This window comes from Lathamus discolor, chromosome 3 (assembly GCF_037157495.1).
Source record: "Lathamus discolor isolate bLatDis1 chromosome 3, bLatDis1.hap1, whole genome shotgun sequence".
Lineage (NCBI taxonomy): Eukaryota > Metazoa > Chordata > Aves > Psittaciformes > Psittacidae > Lathamus > Lathamus discolor.
This window is the reverse complement of record NC_088886.1, coordinates 84,201,998-84,224,493: the sequence shown is the minus strand read 5'-3', so window position 1 is coordinate 84,224,493 and position 22,496 is coordinate 84,201,998. Positions and strand designations below refer to the sequence as shown.

At 40.1% G+C, this 22,496-nt stretch overlaps 1 protein-coding gene across 1 annotated transcript in view; it reads left to right on the top strand.

The window, feature by feature from the left end:
- Positions 1-22,496, top strand: part of PPP1R1C (protein phosphatase 1 regulatory inhibitor subunit 1C) — a 52,109-nt gene that overhangs the window by 20,036 nt on the left and 9,577 nt on the right. Inside the window, 2 exon segments of the mRNA XM_065672753.1 lie at positions 2,099-2,136; positions 3,925-3,985. Of these exon segments, the coding sequence (XP_065528825.1) occupies positions 2,099-2,136; positions 3,925-3,985 (99 nt within the window).

Below are 22,496 nucleotides of genomic sequence, written 5' to 3'. Positions count from 1 at the left end.
TGCTGCTTCAAGCTTGCCTCTTTTGCTCCTCTAGGTTTATTTCAAGTCTCTCTTTACTGGAATTGAAAAACTGGTTTTTAGTGTGATTTTGTAAGTCATTCTTAATTTTCCATGTTGTCTGATGCTATTCACTGGCACTATTTGCCCTTTGGATATGAATGATTTCTCTAACTTCATACAGCACCAGTTCATGTTCAAAAAGTTGTCTGTCATATGAGGGATGCAGCATGAAAGGAAAGGCTGGAAGCTTTCCAGTTCTGTTAGGTGTAATGTCACCCCACTAAGGACACTAAATGTGCAAGTCCAAAGGGTTAGAGTTGTGCACATCCTTAGGAACAAAACCTGAAATCCGACAAGGCTTCTGATTGCAGTTTTTGTTCCTTATACAAACATCAGCTTGGATTTACGAAACATATTTTTTATTTGAGCAATTTTGAAGTTTCAGGAAGGAATGGGACATTTTCATTGCTCTCTGCTGCAGGTTCCTGACTTTTTCAAATTTCAGCCTCCAAACTAAATGCTGAGCTAAAACCAATCCAGTATTGAATCACTGAAGCCGGTGTCTGTTTGGCACACAACTAATAAGAAAGATTACAAGAACAGAAGTAATAACCCATTTAGCAAGCCTAACTTCGTAACCCGAAGTGCTTTACAAGGTGCATAGACACTGCTATATTTAAATAGGCACTGCTATTCTTATTTACAGATAGGAAAGTCAAGGGAGAGATTAGTCACCTTACCAAAGTTCATACAAATGTCAATGGCAGGAACTTGCCTCCTGATTGTCCTGTCTAATTCTGTATCTGTGGGACCATGCTTTGGTAATCAGCACTGTTTTCAGCTACACTTCTGAGTATAAGTCTTTTGAATGTCTTTCATATAAAGGAAATAGGAAATACATACACTGAAAAAATTCAGTAAGTCAATGTTTACGAGATGCACAGATACAAGTGTAAAGAATACAATAGAAAATGCAATCCGTCTGTCTGGACTGACTCATCCCTTCACACACAACACAGTAGAAGCAGCCAATATCTAGAGAACAAGCCAGATAAAATTATATTGTCTAGACCTAATTCTTCCCTCAGACTTACATTTACAGATCTGCCACACCTCAGTGGAAATTGCAGAGATATCTCCAAGTGGAAAATTTCAGAAGGGATGCTGGTACAGTGAGAGATTGACGTCTCTGTGTTTAAAGGCATCTTCTTTTAGAGGTCTAAAGGACTGTACCTCAAAGATCTTACATGATCTTTATCAAGTATTTGGGACACCATCATCAGAAAACAGACACCTTCTGGCCATTAACTACACCAAGACAACAACAGAAGTATAAGTGAATCTCATGCAAGAACTGGTTAAGTGCAATGGTTAGAAAGATCCTTGACCCTCCTCTGTTACATATGATTTTACTTTATTGTTCAGACAGGTTCTCCGAAACACTTTTTGTTTTAATTAGAAATTTCTGCCATGCCTACAGTCCAAAGCAAATTAAGAGAAGAAAAGTAAAGAGTTTCAGGAAAAAATTCAGTCCAGTAATGTCATGAAATTTTTAAGATGATTGATTAGTCTTTGTTAAGCTTCAGTTTGCTAATTTTACATATAAAAATTACAAGGCACTCTTTACCACCAGTATTGGTATGCTAATAACTGAGATGAAATTCTTCTTATTATTTGTGTCCAGTTGGGATGATTGTAAGCTTCCTGCACACTATTTGGCAACCAAGTCTTTTCTGACCATAGAAGAAAGCACAGTCCCCTGGACAAAACAGGGGCAAAACATATGCCCATGGCCACCAGTGAGCACAGAGCCCTGCTGAGAGCCTGGCCAAAAGACCTGCTGATAGAAGCACTCCATCACTTGCTGTAATTCAAAGACAAAAAATGGGAGTTAAGTGCTTTAGATGCAGTGCTTATGTCTAAATGCTAATCAGGGCCTCTGGTTTTCTGAGACAGACAAAACAGAAGGAAAAGCTGTAAATCAAGAGTATTTTATTATTTACAATAGTTCTGTAGGGTTCAGGGCAGAGTCCTAAGGGTAAGTGTTGAGAAACACTTTTTACTAACTTTTCTCTTTTCATATTTTTTCTTCCACTAGAAAAAGATGAGAAAAGAACAAATATCTCACAGGCAGAGGTAAGTGATGTTGTGGGTTTTTATTTAAACATATTTACTGTTAGAATAGGTCCATAGCTAAAACCCCTTTGAAACTCACTGATTTATCCTTGTTAATGTTTTCATTTGCATTGTCACATCATCTCTAGTAACACAGCCTTTTAGGAACCATCACTTTCAAACCAGGCTGTGTGAATCTGTGCTGTGTCTCAGCTTGGCTGGCTTTCTCTTCTCCCTGTAGCAAGGAACTAGGAAAGGCAAATTTCCCTTCTGCCTTGCTTCCATGCCCTGGCAAATCACAGTAAACTTGCCCAAGGTGACCCTCTCAGCTCACCTCATCCAGCATTGCTTTGGATCTGCAGATCACTGCTGGTCAACAAAAGCATTGCAAATTCCTCTCTTCTCTTCCCATCATTTGCCAAGCCTTCAGCAGGAAGTGCATTGATGTTGCTTGCAGATGAGTTAAAAGTCAGCTCCTCTGATCTCATTTTCTAACCTCCCCTTACACAGTTCCTGCAATTACCTGATCTCTTTCTCCTTCACCCGTTGCTCAGAGAAGCAGGCAGACCTTTAAATAGCAGTAGGAGGTATTGATTGGTTCAAATTTGGACTGCAACACAGACTTATAAGGATTTACTGGGTCTAGGATCAACAAACTATCCCACAGTGTTTATAAATAGTTTTCTCTTTCAAAAGAAGACAATATTTTATTTATAAATCTCATGGTTCCATCCATTGTGATAAGGCAATAGTATTGGCCACTTCTGTGAAAGTGGTTTTCTTAAGAGCTGTCTCAAATGTTCCTTGAAGAAATAGATCTAATTTAAATTCACAGACTATATACCAGCCAAAGTACCCAGGGAAAAGGGAATTTTTAGCAAATATTTGGGAAAAGGCAACATCATTATGACCAAATACAAGTAGGAACTGATTATATGACAAAAAACAAAATTTGCTCACACACAGCCTTTTTTTAACCTTTTACTTAGAAAAAACAGTTAAATTGGTATAATATTGGACACCAATTTAACTGCTTTAATTTTGGAAATGTTGCTCTGCCTTAGCACTGGAATGTGTTCCAGTTAATTTTTGCTAACTATATATTGATATAATTATACTACTATTACCATATGTTTAATTTTATTACCATTATTTTGGAATAATTTATCTTTCTTGCATAGATGTGATTTTGAGGCCAGAAAAAGTTTAACTATGTCTAAATATGACACTTAAATCAGGTCCAGTTAGACACTGAGTGATAGGTTGCTGACATTATTATTTTAGGAGTAATAGAAAACATTGGAAATGTACAGGTGAGAGATTGTCCATCTATTTATGTAAAAATTTACATGTTAATAATTTCAGTACTATCTTGCCTATACATATAATCATACATTACACCATATTTAATTGGAATATTGGTTAATGTAAATCTTGAAAATATGTTAATATATGCAAATGTTTATTTGCCCGTTAAAAGCACAGGTATCTTAATTTTATGATTAATGATACTCTTTTTAAGAGTGAAGGGTAAATTTCAGTACTATTGGATCTGTTTTGCCTGGAGCCATAAAGGTTTCCCATTAAACACATATTTTGCCTATCTAATGGAAGTCATGAAAGCCTGGGAGCTGGCATCAATTTATGCAATACAATTTTCTGAGTAAATATAATTCAGTAAATATAACTTTCTTAGTAAGTTCTCAGGTTGGTTCGTGCACCAGCTGAAAGAGCCAGAGCTGCCATGTACATAAAACTCTCCCTGTGCCCATCTCTTACTGCCTCTCTTTGTGTTTTTGTCCTTCCCAGTCCCAGAGTGCCTCTCCCAAGCAGAGGAAGCAGAGCGTCTTCACCCCGCCTGCCCTCAAAGGTACTGTGCAGGTACTGTCTCTGCCTCTTGAGCCGTGGCTCTGTGTGTTCTCTCACAAAGGAAGGAGCACAGCCGTGAGAGGTTCATGCTTAGCCGTTGTTGTTTTGATGCTTTGAATTGACTATCTGGTGTTGACTGTCTGCCTGATAATGACCACCCATTTACCCTCAACACAGAATCATGCAGCAGTGGCATTTTAAATTTAGGGGTTTTATTTTGTCAGCTTCTTTTTTTTTTTTTGCAAAGTCTTGATACTTTTCTTACTTTGATATAACAGATAATTCAATGCCAAACTTTGATGAGAACTCCTTGAATACATACGTTTTACCAGCGCTGGCCCCATACTGCTCTCTGTTTCTTACTTGAACCACTCCCATGTATTCTGCTTCCCATTCCAGGCAGCTGTGAAAAGGAGAATAGCCAATACTGTGGCCTGGGTATCTGATCATAGGAAGTGTGCAACTGGCCTTTCTCATGAAGATAAGAAGAAATGCAAAATCCCAATAAATATTTAAAGGGCTTACATACTTTTCAGGAATGAATGTAAAAGCAGCAGGAATATTAGCTGGGATCAGAATAGCTAATTTTAGCAAGGCTCAAATGACTGAACATAGTTTGACTTGATGGTGCTTGCAGTGAAGCAAGATCTCTAGTGATTCACCAGCACTTCTGGCTGACACTTCTCAGTGCAGGATTATTTTCAGACTGCAGACCAAAGGCTATCCTGCCGGGTGTCTCTTGACAGATAATGAATATCCTCAATTTCCATTCCTTCTGCTTAACAGAATTTATCACCTGGCAAAAAAAAGGTAGAGTATCTGATTTGTATTGTCAAATACTGCCGCTATCATTAGGTAATTTACTGCATCAGCCAGTTCTATGTATCTCATTCTGTAGCTTCATTTCTCCAGTACTTATCTTAACAACAGTTAAAACATCATTCAGGTGTTGCACAAGATTTACTATCTGTTTGTCAAAACTGGCTAGAGTTTGAGTACTGGATATTAGAAATAATCTTATTACAGATAATAGTAATAATTTGTGGAAGGAAGAAGCTTTGCATGGGTAGAAACAATGCCTGTTGATTTCAATGCTGTATTATTTTGCTGTACAAGCCTAAACTAAACATTGTGCAAATGAAGTGTATAAAAGGTTCTTATATCTCCTCCATAAACTGCAGCCTACTCAGTGTTACCTTTAATACCCTGCTGAGACCTGGGGAAGCACCTGGCATAGTTTGCTTCTACAGCAACTTAATTCCCAGGGAAGGGTAGGAAAGTATGTAATTGAAGATAGATCACAACTAGGATGAAATAACTTGTAAGCAGAACAAAGCAGAGCACAAAATGCCTCTCCTCAGTGCTTGAACACCCTAAACTACACGGTATTCCGAGATACAGAGGTGAACACCTGGAAGTTAATAACCCTTCCTGTAAACAGGCTGGATCGCTCCAGATTTCCCATACCGTAACTGTCATAAACACTATCCTTTCTGTCTAAAAATTACTTGAAGTAGAAAATACATTATTCCTTCCTCTTCACTGTTATGAAAACATGAATTTTGTTTTGTTTACACTAAGACATTAGGAGGCAAGTATGCAACAATGTGGAATACGCAATGCTATGAAAGCATTGCTGAGAAATAGGGATTCTGTAAAGATTTAAATTATTCCGGTTTTATAGCAGTTGAAGATACTGACATCCAGCAGCACCTTCGGAATAACAGGCTTCATAATCGCACACAATTTCCACAGCTTTGCATATGTTTACTTCTTGTGGGCTGTTTATCCCTCAGCATAATCGCAATATGGTATTTAACATGCAGTTAAAGAATGAGATTCTGGATGCTGAATCTCTCTTTTTTATGCCTCCTTTGGCTGCCCCATATTCTCCAGGGCTGTTGTTAATGGAAGGTGGGATAGACTGTAATCCAGTAACTTACATTCAAAGATGGAGATAATAAATCTCCATAAAACAGAGCTAATAGTAGAAAAGAGGGTTAAACATTTTCATTTGTTAATTACTCTGCTATTTTAGTCGTTTTTAGCTGCTGTTAACTTGAATTTCCCAGAAATAAGCCAAGCTCACAGGCAGGTGCCTGGAAGCCGAGACAGCAGCTGCGTGGGGAGAGCTGTGAGAGAGATGAGGGACCTGGCACTTGCTCTGCTCTATGCCTGCAGCAGAGAGGTGTTTAAGAGAAACCATGAGGAAACGATGCTTCAGCCTGACTCCCAATAGCTCGAGGTTATTGTTTCTTCCTTGAACTGAAAAAATTTTTGCTGTACTTGTTGCAAGTTCCATCAAATAGTTACAAAGCTGTACGAGAAAAAGGTTGCTGGTTTCATGAATTCATGGCTAGGCAAGGGAGAGACTGCAAGAGTAAATGGACCTGAATGTTGTGATTAGAAACAAAATAGAAAATTAACACAGTTAAAAGGAGCAGAAACAACATCAGATAATAATGATGACTACAGTACTAGGGTTATAGTAATGTTATATGGAATACGCAAATACATGAAAATATATGAAATAAATGACAATGCAGTACTGCCAAGGTTTACATGTCATGATAAATACATGCAGATCAACTTCTTAGTTAAATGTGAGCATATTTTTTCCCTTTGCCATAGCAGTCACCTAAACTGAAAGATAATGTTATTATCTAAGATGGACTCAAAATATTTTCATTCCATCCTTACAATGGTTTGCTTTAAATCAAGGCAGGCCTGTAGCTGCTGTAGCAAACTGTGTGCCTGCAACGCTAGTGTCATGTAATGGTGCAACAGACAGATTCTTACTGCTATACATTTGTGCATACAAACGTATAGCGGTAAATAAAAGGGTCTTGCTTCAATTTTCCTAAACAAAAACACACTAGAATCTCTACAGATGGAGCAAATAGCTGGCTCATCTCAGAGCATTGTTCTTTTTACTGGAATACAGCATACTGGAAAAATCAATGTGAGAGCTATTGATTTGAGTGGTAGTCTGGAGAGTGAATCAGACAGTGAACCAGATAACAGCTCAGCGCAGTGCTCTTGTTAGTATTACGTTACCAAACCTAATGGATGTCAAAAAGGTTTTCCATTTTGCTTTCAAAAATGCTTCTTTTTCTAACCCTGTTTGTTCCATGCATGCAATGTTGGCAAATGTCAGTATCTGAAGATTGCACCAAATTAATCCATCATATTTTCAGTATGTTGTGATTCACCACTCGTCACATTTGTTTCTAGGTATAGCACCACTCTTTAACTGAGGATTCACCACCTTTATGTTCCCTGTTTGTGTCACTTTTTTCTTCTGTTACTCTAGGGCTTTTGTGTGTGAGCTTTAAATTCTCTCATTCTTCTATAGCTTCCAATGCTCTAATATGCTAATATGAATCTCCATCACTTCTTTTCATTTTAAGCTTCTCTCCCTCATGTGCAGAAGTTGGCTTGAACCTCCAATGAAGAGAAAAACCCCAAAACCAACCAAACAAAACCCAACCAACCAAAAATCCCAGAAAAGAACCAAAACCAAACAACCCCCCTAAAAGAACTGCCCCTCCACCCCCCCCCCCCCCCCACACACACACACAAAGAAAAACAAACCAAAAAACCACCAACCAAAAAACAACAACAACAACTCCCCCGCCAAAAAACAGAGAAAAGTTGCTCAATTGGAAAAGTCACCAGTTTTACTAAGGACAATCTGGGCAATCTTTACCAGTGAATTCCCATTGCTAAGGACTGCTTCTCCTATTTACTACTCTGCTTCTCATTCTGCATTACAAAACCAAGAAGAATTCTGTGGTCCTTTTCCTCTATATCAAAGTAGACATTCAACTGTTTCAGCACAGATATACATACATACATATATCCATCCATGCATCCATCGACAAATAGCATCTTTATAAGTATCTTTATTATTCTGGTCTGTGGGTTAGAGAAGTCCCCAAAAGGCTTCCTGGATTCTCACCTTTTTCCTCTCACACTCACCATAGAAGTTTAAAATAGGATGATAAACCTCCTAGGTAGAGAGGGACCAAGTGGAAGGCAGTTTAGGCTGCTAAGGCAGAAGCAGACAGCACTTATCGCAGCTAATTATGCTTTCTTGGCATTACCACTTGAAAATCAAAAGAGCATGTTTGAGTCTCAGAGCTACAACTACAACTTGCAGTCCCAAGGCATACTTTGTACTGAGGCAGGTTTCCGTTTACCTAGATATGTTCTGTTTGGTATCCCAGATCATCCTTGAAAGGAAATGCAGACTGAAGTGACCGGAAGCAAGGTTTACAAAGAGAAGACAGCCTGAGCTGTTTCCAAACCTGCATTGCTCCCTAGAGTTCCCAAATCTCCACATTAACTACCAGCTATTGCTATTAATACTAGCAGCTATTTAAACACCATCAAGGTCTCCCCTTGTGAAGGAAGTGCACATTCCCAGCTGGTTTGAGGATTTCATTAACAGTGAGTCTACTGGAATGAGTGTGCTAGAGGTCAGGGAAATAGGAAACCTTCACTCACTTTAGTTCTACCTGCAGGAGGATATTTAGACCAGCATCAAGATCCTGCTAATTTCAGCAGGCTTTAAAGAAAGTTCTTGCAGCTTTCTGGTTCACTGGACCACCTTTGCAATTAGCTGCCATCAATTCATAATTAAACTCTTTCTCCACAGAGTCAAAAGGTACATTTGACTCTTTTCCCTCTCAACCTTTTGGGAAATACATTTCTTAAATTCCCCTCTTAATGTATTTTTCTTTGCATAGAGACAAAGACTTTTTCTCAAGCTAGGCCCCAGCTACAACATCTGAAATAGGATTAAATCTGAGTTGTTGTAAATCTAAGGAACATTCAAAGCCATCATTTGGGTTTGACTCATTAAAACAACCAGGACTCGCTGACTGTTCCCAAAGTGTTCAAGCCTAGGGATTTGATACATGCATAATTCTAGTATTTACAATGATGGTTGATATTAAATGAGTTCTTTCTAGCTTCTGCCATGAATTTCAGATGCTCAGCTTGTTTAGTGCCTGCTTGCTTTTCTCTCCAAAGGAAGCAACATGCAGAATAAATGATTAAAATCATAATGTCCCTCCTGAAATATGTAATTTATTAGAAGCAATTAGTACAGTATGTGGCCCTCATCCAAATTTGTAACCCCTTAGGCCAGCTTGGTGATGTCTGATGCATCTCATTACTTTGTGACTGAAGGTTAACAAGGAACACGGATAGAGCCTGGAGACGTAAAGGATTATTGGTAGTGTGGTAAGCACTGAGTTTGGAGCCCACAAGAATCACCATGGAACAAAAATCTCAGGCTAAATTTACTTCAAGTGGCAGAGGAATGGGGTTTGTAAGTCCTAAGCAGGGACTAGAGAAACCTGTATCATTTTACAGACTACCCTTTTATATGGCAACCTCTGTGAAGAGCTTCTAGTGTTAATCAAACACATCAGTATCTGCTATTACACTAGAAAGGAAAATGTGGTGTCTGCGTGAGTTCTCCTTTATATCCTGGCTTAAGTTTGTTTTTCAGGAAATTAGTATTAGACACAATATAATACATCTTACACAGTTTTCTGAACATCAATCCCAGGTTGACAGACTAAGCTAGTGCTCAGCCAGACTTTTCTGATGTGGGTAAGTCTCTTTGGCTCTTTGGATACTCCATTTTCCTAATCTCTCCAGTGATGATCTGTTTTTTTACATGGTTGTGCTGCATATGAACCACGAGGTCAGAACAAGAGAAGGAGATGCTTTTTGATTATCCTCTCAGTCCTGAATGTGTATGTGCAAAATCTCCTTGCTTTTCCAGTGGATTAAATGGCTGTGATAAATACTGGGCAGACTGCTCCACAAAGGCAGGCACCATGCAGTAGCTGAAGCAGTCCCTGAGGTGGGGGCCAAGCCCTTTTCTAATCCCTTAGCACAGCAGTGGTGTGCCTGGAGCAGCGTATCCTTTCTTTAGCCTGGTGACATCCGTTCTTCAACACATTCTTTTTAGGTAGAAGACCTGTCTCAGTGTGTTGTTTCTGGGGTAACAGAAAGCAGAGCTCATTATTCATCTACGCTGCTCTTGTTCATGTTTTGTGATTGACTAAGTGCCATCAGTGCATTTAGTTTCATGGATGGAAGTCCCATGACTGCCTGTACCCTCTGAAGCACTGGGAAAGGAAAATTCATGCTGCAATCTTGTATCATTATGTTTTTTCACTTTGCCTAAATAGGTCACAAAAGAAAGGTGCAGTTTTGCTTTCAAAACTAGTTCTTCTCTTCATTTATATACCATTCTTACCAGTGTCTTAGTCAGACTGCACCTGGATGCAACCACACCAGTTAAATAGTACGGCCTTGAACAAATTTCGTGGCAATCTCTTCCAAGACGTTACCCTCCAGTGCTGAGTCTCTTTTCCTCACTCTCCATCCTGCTTTCTCCTTCCTCAGGCTGGTACAGTGGTATGATGACAGTAGATTCAATTTAGAAAAAATGGAGCTAAATTAATTAGCGAATCACTGGGTTGGTGAGTGGGATACATTAGATTGCTGCCATCTCAAGTTCAGTTGGCTGCCACCGCTCTGCTACTGCCCAAAAAGTTGGCAGACGCTGCTGTAGTCTGTATTTAATTTCTTGCTGCTGGCAGCTTTGAATATGTTTCATTTCACACAGCTGGCGGCTTCTGCTTCAAAATGGCTCTGGCCTTGGCTGCAATAAATACCACAGTACCTTCAGAGAGACCGAGGTGTTTAGTGGAGACTAAGCTTGACATCTGTTCTACAGCAAAACTGGGATGTTTGTGTTATAACTTGTCATCTACCACTATTACCTGGCATCTGAAAAAGAAAAGGTTGTGCTGAGCAGTGGTATCAGTCTGTAAATTGCCATGTGTGGCTCCAGGGCCTGATCCAACACAGACCAAAGTCTAGGGGAGTATTTCTACTGACTTCATTTAGTTCAGCGTGAAGTCCACATATCTGATAGCTCTTTCTAATCTTCGTGCAATGAATGCTTAATTGGCGTCATTAAAAAGTATTGTTTTATTTTTATGATAGAAGGGTAACCTTACAAATGTCAGTGAAACAGCATTTACGACTTAAAAACAGTGTTACTAAGCATAGTTGTACTAAATATAGAGCCATGTAAACATCCTAGTATTATTAATTGCTTCTAAGCAGTAACAGATGACATTAAAATGTCAACCTTTTAAGAGATAACAACATAAAATACTATAGAGAGAGAACATGGGAGACATAGTACTTGTTTTAAAATATAAAGTAGAAAGCCCAGGAAGGTCAACGTGTTGTTCAGGTTTTTATATCTTAAGACATACTTATAGTGAAATTCCAAAGATTTTGGAAGCGTTGTGCTCTGAATTGAAATGGCTTTTGAAGAAAAGATAATATTTTTGTAGGAGAAGATGTAAGTTCCTTATGAAGCCAGTGATTTGGCAGGGCATTGTATTTTATTTCCTGGCTTTAGCTGTATGTTCTACGCTGGAGGTTAACAACCAAGCCACATGGCAGACATTGATTCCAGCTAGTCCTATTGTAATAAATAATAATTGCCCATTTTCTTCATATCAGACATTTAAAATAGTGATTTTTGATCCTAAGCAAGACGATGTAATGAATACCTAGATAATATTTTGCTGCTCATGTTCAGTGTTTGGCATCTCCTGGCCTCCTGGCCAGGAGCTGCAGGATTGTTCGTACAGCAGAGGCAAGTGTATTTGTCAGGTCTTCACCACTCCTTGGCTGTGACACTAATTAGCCCTGCTGGGGAGAGTATACTCCTCTTACAGCACTGATGAGGGGTCTGGCATGTGAGGAGACAGTGGGGGAGCTTGCTCATTTATCCTGGGCTCTTCTGGTACAGTGTGTACAGATAGCTCTCTAAGTATCATTTGTCTAAAAAGCCTCCGTACTATGCAGGCTCATGTCTCAATTAATTTACCCTTAAGAAAAGCGCCTTCCCTGCATCTGTATCTGTTTTTCTACAGTTCCTTTACGAGTGTTAATGTTTCCTCTTCACAAAGTCAGATTTCATTTACAAAAATCTCCACTCCCAAAAGGCAAAGCTGTGAAAAGACAGCATGACAAGCTACAGGCAAGCCCAAGGTTAACAGTGAAGCTGTATAACATGAATGACACCACCGTGCATTGCGCAGTATCATCAGCCTGATACAGCAAAATCATTCCACAGCCTTCCAGATTAAGACTCCATCAACTGTGCAGGTCCTTATGAGCACAGATAAGCAGGTGCAAGTTCACAGCCCATCTGCAGATCTTTCACCACCAGCACTCAGTTCTCCTGAGATCAGCCCTAGGAGGTTTGAAATAGGCAGTGATTTCCTTGAGCATGCATCCTGCCCACAGGATGCTCTTCCAGGGGCAGTAGCTTACAATTAGTTATTTTGCTTTCTACCACCAGATTTTGTCCTGACCTGAGTAAATGCCCAATGTTAGCTTTGTGACATCTCAGCCTCTGAACAATGTGGTCCTCATTTCTGAGGTTAGGTTAAGAGAAACCTTGCTTCTGATTCTTATGGACCATCTGTGTTGGGTTTCTTGTGGTGGGGATGTTGTCTGGGTTTCTTATTATTTGACTGCTCCTCCACCCCCTTTTGAAGTGCATGCCTATTAGTCTGAATTTGTCGAAAATCAAAATTTTTCTAAAGAAGGCCATGTGGTTCTCCTCCCCTCCACAATTTCTCCCTTCCTTCAGCCCTTGGATGCGACATTGCCCAGTTTAGCAGGAACACAGAGTTCCCAGAACCATCCGCCAAAGCTTTGGCGTGGAGACAAGAACATAAGCAGCCTGAAGGTTTCAACCACATCCTTTCAGGCCCACAGCTAGGACTGAACACTCGCATGAATTATGTGTGTGAATGTGACCAGAAAAACACAGGAAATACTGCAGCAAGCATATGGATCTGAAAAGGAATTCATTTTCCTGTGAGCTGCACTGGCCAGAAGGATGTTGTTTAAAAAGCTCTCATCTGGTGTAGCCACTAATATCTCTTGAAACATTGGGAGGATTTTTCAGGCTTTTCAGTGCTCACCCAACCTGCGACCAGTGTTATTCCATGTTATTCCATTCCTTTTACAGCCAGAGGAGATTGTCAGCAGGCTCTGAGCAATCTACCAAGTAAATATGTTTAAGAATGCATTTAAGGGAATTGTGGGATCTAATGAACGCTCATAAGCAAAAACCCACAAGCCTAAAATGTTTGCTGTGATCATTCCAGCTCAAGGTGCACCTTTACTGCATACATTGTGCACACAGCAAGAAGCATATGTAAACATATATCTGGTAAACCCTGGAAATGGTGCAGGTTTGTGGGCTACTCCCTCCAATGGTATCTTTCTAAGTGACAGAGACACAAGGGCACACCATGGTTGCACTTGTCCCTGGAGAGCAACTGGTAAGGCATAGAAAACCCATGCACATCTACCTGGTTAGCAGGGACTGAGGCATTAGACTCAAGAAAGATGAGGCCAGTTAAATGGAGAGCAGTGAAAACTGGAGGCAGGGAAACACCACTGAAGAGAGGGGCTGAATGACGGTGAGCATCAGAGCAAGTGGTTGCCTGTATCCCAGAACACCAGAGAACACCCACAGGGTAACCATCTCCAGAGTTAAAGGGAGGCAGCAGGTTTTTCCTTTTCTTTCAGGAATGATGAGAAATTATGTAGATTCAGCTTTCAATCCCCTTGCAATCCCCAAGGAATCTGAGTTACTATGAAGTCAATGGGATTTTTGGCATGAAAGCTCCCCCTGGTGACATCCAGTTGCAATTCAATACCACCAGCTCTGGAGAACTACTAAGCGGCAAGAACGATGGTAAGAGGAGTGGAATTATTTTAAAGTCTGCCTGCAATTTATAATTACAAGCTAAAACCTGTGAGGTTATTACTACATTCCACCTGCATGCAAGCAGTTTTCCCTAAATCCCTGCAGTGGTTAGAGCCTGCCTTTTCTTCAAATTCATTCTTAGCAGGATCAAAAGTGAGACTGTATCTAAGAAGAGTTAGATTTTCACAGAATCTATGACTTTGGTACGAATATGTCTAAGCCTTTAGGGAAGAGTCTGCCTTTTCTGTGCTTTATCTATATTTTCCACAATGAAATTGAGTAAACTGATATTCTTGCTTGTGCTTTCCAGAGAAATTGAAAGCAATACGTGTTTTCAGGCTCTGACTGTAAATATGAGTGCCAGGTAGTGTGCTTCCACAGAGTAATTACATTCTGGTTGTATGGGATGCCGGCTCTGGGGTATTTTGATGCCTTAGGCAAACCAGAAGAGGTAGGTTTCTCACAGGCTCAAGTCACTGACACAATAAAGAGCCACTAAAGATTTTCCCCTGACGTTTTGCTGCCTGTGGCAACTACAGAGTGAGACTGGTTATATCCACTGTAATGCACATAGTTTGTGGTGACTGCGTTTTATGTTTAATAACTGGTTTCTAAAGACTGGTTTTTAATTTGCCAGTTTTATCATTTGCCAGCAATCAAAAAAAGAAATATAAGAATTTGGTGGTTTCAGTTGTCAGTAAGCTTAATGGGTTAAAATGAAAACATTTCAAATTTTAAATATTACTAAAGATATCAAAATACGCCTTTCACTCTTTCCATCTTCTCTTTCCTCCTCTCCCAAAAGATTGGCGCAGAGACACTGTCCCAGACCCCTTCTGATGTCTAATCTAGAACTCTGGTTTTGCTGAATTTGTGTAACAGAGAAGCACCTTGGTTACGTGCAAGCATTATGTACTAAATTGTTTTGTGTTTCTTTTAGGGGTGGAAAAACCAACCTATGTTATTGTGAAAACCCATAAATTGCTTTGTTTTGCTTTGTCTCCCTTGATTCAAGGGATTTGCACCCTTACACTGTGGAAGTTGTTCCTTGCAGGATAGTGGTGCTGTTCTCCCATTTAATTCATTGGCTTGGTCAGTTTTGGAGATCCGTTCTCTACCAGATGTTTCCGATTTGACTGTGTGGAAAAGGGTCACTTGCTTCCCAGGCTTGTCTCCCACCTCAGTTTCAGGTTGGCAAGGACCCTGCGTAAGCATGGGGTCTCTCTGTGGAAGTTGCTGTGTTCTGCAGGACCTCATGGCGTTTGTTTTCCCACTTTGATATCAAATCTCAGCCCACAACAAGCAGCTGCACCAACCAAATGGAGCTGTCCTATAACTGCTCGTTCAGAGGAGCCTGGTCTGTCTGAGAAGGTTTCAGCACACAAAAATACTTGCATAGTCTCTGACTTGCTCAGGGAGTTAAGTAAGTAGAAATGATGAGAGATCACATGGGGTCCATCAGTTAGTCTGAAGAGCTACAGCTGGGCACAAGGTCAAAACTAATGCTTCTGAGCGTGTTTAAAACATGTAAACCTGTCATGAGAGAAAGAAACTAGACATGGTTTTCTTGTCCCAACAGTGTATTTTTTAGAAGAACAAGGTATGAGCCTACAATACTTGGGTTCTCAGAGGCTGGAATGCATTTAGGAGTTAGAAGCATGGATTCTTTGGAAAAGCCTATGTACAGTATTGAAAATTAGGGAAATCTATCTGGCATTCACACTATGTCGTCTATGTAGTTATTTCCCAAACTAGAGAAGCAATTTTATGTGTAAATAAAATATGAATACTATATTTAAATCCATATTTAAATTCAATATAAATACCGTGTTTACGAATTTTATGTGTAAGTACTGTGTCTTTTGAAACAGTAATAATAGACACATTTCCCTTGGCTACACTTCTCTGTGCTAGAAAATAAGGAGTTTATATATAATAAGCAGACAAGAGTCAATTGGCATAAACGGAAACACAGGAAACTCAAACATAAGAAAAAGCTTTTCTTCCTTTTGCTGTGACAGTGGTCAAACAGTGGAGCAAGTTGCTTAGAAAGCTTCTGGAGTCTCCATCCTTGGAGACACTCAAAATCTGACTGCATATAGTACTGGACAACCTGTTCCAGCTGACCATGTGTTGAGCAGGGGTTTGGACTAGACAGTCCATGGAGGTACCTTCCAGCCTCAGCAATTCTGTGATTTAATAGCTGGTTTACTTACCACTTATGAAACGCAAACCTTTCATACAATGGTAATGACAAGCACAGTGAAAACTTTGTCCCACAGCTGCCTATATCAGATTTTCAGTCCAATGGATGACATCTGAATTTGTGGCAGTATGTTCCCTACGTCTGTAAGAGTGCTCTCTCAGTGTCAGTTTATCTGGGTGATACTGTGTTTTAGGATCAAAAATTAGGATTAGGGTAAGATGCAAGCCCCAAATAAGTTAACTCTTAACATGACAAAAACCTCTTCAGCAGCAGGGGGTGTTAATGAAACCAGAAGGACTCGTCCTGATCTTCCAGAAATACTTCCGTGCTCCTAGGCAGTTAAGCTGACTTGATTTATAACTCGTATCATAGGCTTTGCTTGTTTAGCATGAAATGCCGGCTGCAGAGGGAGAGGGGAAGGATTCAAGCCATCTTCAGCTTCAGTCCTTTGAAATGGATCCCAGCTGCTTGCAATGATCTCAGCAGCTCACAGGCACTGAGGCAGTGAAAGCTGAAGAGGCTCGTTCTTCTTGACATATCCCTGCTTGGATGTAAGGACTAAAGCTACAGTACCTGCAATATGAAGAAAACGGTAATTGCTTGCTATTCATATGCCACCCACGAAGCAACTGTGAAGGGGATAATTTAATGTAAGCAATGACCTATCAATCACCTATTTAATCATCACAATGGTTTTGTAATTTTGAAGGTGTTTATAAAAAAAGGAAAGAGCACCTCGTTTCAACATTTACAGTATTACTGATGTATAGGTTATGCTGATGCCAAACCCCTATCTCCTTTGTCATCATAAGAAGGGTCACAATGAAGATTATAACTCTGTAGGGGATTCATCAGCAAATTAACAGAGAAGCTTATAGACTTCTGACAGAAACCAAACAGCCTGGATTAATTAAAAGTGAAAGCTGCACAGCACATGGAAGCATTGCAGAGAAACACTGCCTTGGGTTTTTGGCTGACCAGCAAAGATTTCACTCTTTTGCTTTAAGAAGTGTAGCTCACTGGAAAGCTTTTCATCTGCACCCTAAAAATCTCAGGCTGCACAGACTGTTCAGCAGGAGATTTAAATCTGCCATTAACAAATTTTACCCTGTAACTGCCCCAGACCACAGAAAGGAATAACAGCCACAAAAGAACAGCAAAAATAGAAAATATGGATCTGGAGTATAAACCAAACAGAATGCTGAGGGTACCATGCCAGGCCTGCGGGTGAAACAGAAGAAGCTGTGAGACAGCAAAAGCTGCTCAGTCATCACATGCAGGACTCTGTTCACCCCGTCATGTTCTCTGGCTTCTGCTTCTCAGTATTACAGCCCCTCTTTCTCTGTCAAGGATTCTCTCCCCTCAGGTTGTAGCAGTAAGTTTTTTCCCACCTGTTTGTTTAGGTTTCATGACCTCATAAAAATACCCATGTTAGCCAAAATACACAAACGTAGAGCCATTGTCCAGGAAAAAGCAAGCAGCTGGATAGTGCTGCCCATTAACGCTGTAGTCAGATAAGAATGCCTAAAGAAAACTGAAATGTGGCTGGTCAGAAGTGGCTCATGAAGTTGTGGAGATGAAAATGTTTCATTAAGCATTTTCAGTAAGGTTTTGAATGCAAAAAGAAATAATCCTTTGTGTTTTGAGCTTTTATTAAAAATTAAATTAATTTGTGTATAGATTTTTATGTTTAACAAACTAGGCCAAACTAAATGCTTCAGTGCTGCTAATATTAAATGCTTTGCTGAAATGGTTTTTTTGGGGTTTTTTTTCCTCATAGTGGAAATTGTGAAATTTCACGGGTTTTTTTCTAATCACAAGCAAACAAAAATTATAAGGCTCGAAGGAAGTGCAAATTTTCAGGTACTGAAGTCTGCTACTGTAATTCTTATAAATGTTCTGGCCTGAATCCATGCTGCTTAAACCAAGTCAGGCAAGGAGTTACCCTGGGCTTGTTATAGGCTGCCAAGTGAAGAATCGAGCTCTGGAAGGCTCTCTCTGTGCTGACTGTATAAGGAATTGCAGGCAAGTGCATTTAATATTAAAGCACCTAAATGTAGGTGGGCATCTGTGCTTAGCTACAAACACAGGCTGTCCTTGGCCATCCCTCAAGGACAATTCTGATGTTGCCATAGCAGTGAGCAGCAAATAAGGGAAATAAAGACCCAGGAAGCAGAGGTAAAGCAAGGATGTCTTTGACCATGTTACCTTTTTACATGGTTTATCATTATTACAACAAGGAGGAAAATCAAATATTTTTGTACTCAAAACCAAAGTGAAACATCACCAACGTTTAACAAATAACTCTGCATTGAGCAAAAGCATTTGCCAGGCATCATGTCCAAAATTACTGAGACTGTGCACACTGGCTCCATGTAACTAAGGATGAGCATTTCCAATTATATATTTTAGTAAACAGGGCCATAGTTAAAATCTTGGTGAAATCTGATCCCAGATTCTGCCTACATCTGACCAGTGACTGGATCTAAATTTACCTGCTGGTCCTTGTATGATAATCCAATTACAGCTGTCAAATACCTGGTACATCCAATCTGGATGGGGTTTAATATGTCTCACAACTCCTCAAGTCTGCCGGGGTATTCAGTATTGCCTACCTATGTCCCACTATTCCTTTGTATACTACTTTTTAAGTTTACCTTTTCCAGTTAGCAGAACTCTATAGCTATTTAGGACATGAAGGCATTGCTTCCTACACAGGTTAGTGAAGTTTCGCAGGGAAATTTTCTGAGGGAAGTTTACCTGCCCAAAGGGGGTGAGCTGCAGCTGTATTGCAGTGAAAACACTTGCCTGAGCAGTACAAACAGAGCTGATCAGGATGAGAATCTTATTCGCATGATTAAAGTTTACTGGGATTAAACCCCTGCCCGTCCTTGCCATCCAGAGATGCAACCAAGCACAAAATCATGGTAAACCAAATATTGTTTTCACAAAAGCAATGGACCCGTTCTCTTTTATTTTTGTATACTTATTTTTTACATTGATGGATTTTTTTGTGTGTTTGGTTTTTGGTTTTGATTTGGGTTTTTTTTTGGGGGGGGGAGGGAGTTGTTTTGGTTTGGGGTTTTAGTTGTTTGGTTTCTTATTTCTTTTTTTTTAAGGGAACCTACAAAATTATCTTCTCCAAAAAAAATGTCTGTGCAGGGGCCGGGCTGGGGAATGAAAAGGTGTTCGTTACTGTTATCAGTGCTTCCGTCACACATTGAGAGGTCATTTTGCTGTGTAAGATTTTGTTCCCCTGCTCTACTATTTGGACTTCATATCACACATTTCTTTTGATTCAGGAGCAAACCACTGCAAGCAAAGTGCAGGTGGAAATGCTGCACTTCGTTCTTACTGCTCAGAAGTTTGCAGTTAAGCAGAAGATTCCTTTATTTCTTTGCTTTTGCCACATAAGCTGCCAGAACAGCAGCACGTGGTGGGTTTGTTCTCCCCAGCACTTGAGGCACCACCTGTGCCACTCTCCACGTTCATCACAGGTTTTCCAGCAGAGATGTACTGCTTCATCTGTCCCCACCATCAACAGACCTCTGACAGCCAATAATTTCTTTAAAACCCTAATGGACATTGTCATTTGAATGGAAGCCATTTAACTTCAAGTTAAAAAGTACGGCATGGAAAAAAGCCATGCTACTATTCCATCACAGTGTACTTTTCCGTATCATGGCAACCATAACTACCTCACAACTAGGTGCAAGTCCGAGCCCACCTAAGATCCAAACAGACTCCTTCATTTTAGCTTCTCTAATACAGCATTTTCCCAAAAATTAATTGCTGAAATAAAATCCCTTAGCGGCTCTTAATGCATTTGCTTTGAAGACTCGTTTGTGAGCCTCAACAGCAGTTTTAGGCAAGAACTCATTTCTGCTTTGTATTAGAAAAGATAAGACTTGAACAACTGTACTGTAGTGAGAGAAGTGGCCAGGAGAGCAGGTTGGAGATTTCCCATTAAGAACTAAGGAAGGAAAATCAAAATATTCTTGGTTGCCACTACTGGCAGGAATGTATTAGATAAATTTAAATTCATCTAATTGCCTTTCTCACATGTAAACCATTATTTCATATACTAACATCCTGGGAGAAGAACTCCTGTTTTTATCCTCAGCAAACGGAACAGTAGCTGTGAGCAAAGCTTTGTTCCTGGAGACAAGACGGGGATCACTTTTGTAAATGCTCATTGATCTTACGGCTAGAAAGGACCCTTATTGTTGTATTATTGAATCTCTGTCATGAAGCACAACCTTCAACATAATTCTGTACTTTATCCAGAATTTATGTTGGATGATTGCATATATTTTGGAATGCAGAAGATAAGAAATTTAGTATTTATCTAATTGTCCTTAAACTTTCCTTTTGTTCACTTACAGCATGAAGGATGGTAACACTGCTTTACTTTGTACATAGCAATCTATATTTAAATATATATATAATCTATATTTAGAAAATCTAGCATTTCTCTTGTCCCAACCTCAAAATGCACTTACATGCTGCAGTTGAAATATTGAGCATTGTTTCATGTTGTCTTGAGCATCAGTTTTCCCAGGTCTTGGCTGATGTGATTTTTGTAGCTGTAAAACACATTTCCTGTTTTTTCCCATATGTTTTATTTTGAGGTAGTCAGCCTACAGTGTCTCACACTGGAAATATGAAGTAGCCTGGAGCAGCATGTGGTGAATTACAAGAATGACAGAAGTTGCCTGGGAAAATGTAAGATGTTTTAATTTAAAGAAGCCATGCTTAGGAAATGCTACCCATAAACTTTTAAGGGCAGTGTGTTCTAATATAAATTTTGTGACAGTAGTAGAGCTATTGGCTTATGTTATTATGGAGCAGCTGATTCAGGTTTGGAAGCATAGCCCTTTATTTGATGGAATTACTGTAATCCTTTGACATAAGAGAACAGTTCTGCTAGTCCTGGGATTTTTATCTACTGTTAGACAGACAGCTGCCTGGCTGCGAGTGGTGCTGGTGTTAAAAGTGAGGGTTCAGCAATTCCAGCAAATAAACACATTGCCCAGTAAAAGCTGGCGTTCAGACGGCTGCTTTCTGAGGGGGGATTCTGACTGTCTAATGAGCTTCCCAGGACCTGCTAAAGCACAACACCTTTGAAGATCTGCCTGCGCTGATTGAATTCAAGCACACTCATCAGCACTTATCAACAGCTCTAAGCCTATCTCTGAACTATGAAAAATTATGATGAAAAAATGTCTGCTGAAAAGCTTTAATCCTGTCTTGGTCGCAGCCTCCAGCTGCCCAGCCAGACCAGCACACGGGGCCATGCAGGAGAGCCCTGCAGCACTGTCTGGCTTCATTGCCACTGTGGAAGTCATCTCTGCACATTTTCGTGCTCAAGCAGTTGTTGAGGTATCTGACCAGGAGCCATCCTCCACGGAATCAGCTAAGAAATGCTTTCTGGCTTTCCAAAGGGTAATTAGCGTTGGGCTGAGATTGTTACAGGCTGACACATCCACTTAGCTGACTGGACGGGCTTCTGCTGTTCATTAGAACTCTGAAGGCTGGCTGACTTCTGCAGTCTGAGGACTTCCGAGGGAAGGAAGGAACCAGCAAAATGAGATGTTTGCATACTAGCAGAAGTTGCCTGTGGCAACAAAAGCCTCTCTGTTTACACTTTTGGCTACTGTAAGAGGGAGATGCAGTTCCTTCAGCCACAGTGAAGCTGACCTCTGTCTCCAGTGCATGTCCTGGCCAGCCTATGGAGGACCAACAAAAGCCTTTCTGTGCTGAAGCAGCTCCTTCATGCTTGTCTTATAGATCCAGTGCTGCTTGAAGTGACTTCTGAGATTAAAAAATGGAGTGGAAAGTGCTGTGTGAGAGAATAAAATGGAAAGCAGCCAGACATTTTGCACCATGAATCTTGCTGCTCTTATACAGTCTTCATTGTGATAGTTTAACACTGAGTCTTTTGACGGGAAGGAAAGTAGTTTGAACCCCAAAATTTGTCATCCAACGGCTTACCATGAGGACTGAGGATTGTATGACTGGAGGTAGGAGGAGTTAGTAACAACCAGCAGACATTTATAAAATTAGCCAGTCCTTGTTGCTTGGTTTCTGAAAGATCATTCACAAACATCTATGAGGCCATGGTGACCTGATGGATATGCTGATGATCTGATTTGCTCCGGGTCAGGTATCTGACCTGCATAAACCCATCATATTTGCCAGTGCTTCAGATCATTTGTTTTGATTTAGTCATCTTGTGAAAGAAATGCACATTAGAGATAAAAGAGCCCCTAGATGAAATTGCATGGCTGAATAACATCTTGGTCTCATCATCGTAACAGACACATGAGAATGCTTTTCTCTTCCTCAGCCTGAGCTTAGGTATGAAATAATGTAGCACACAAGGGTTTTTTCTGATTTATAGGTTGCTAAAATGTCAACATAGTTTAAACCTCCACACTGGTGCTTCAGATTCTTTTTATTTTAAAC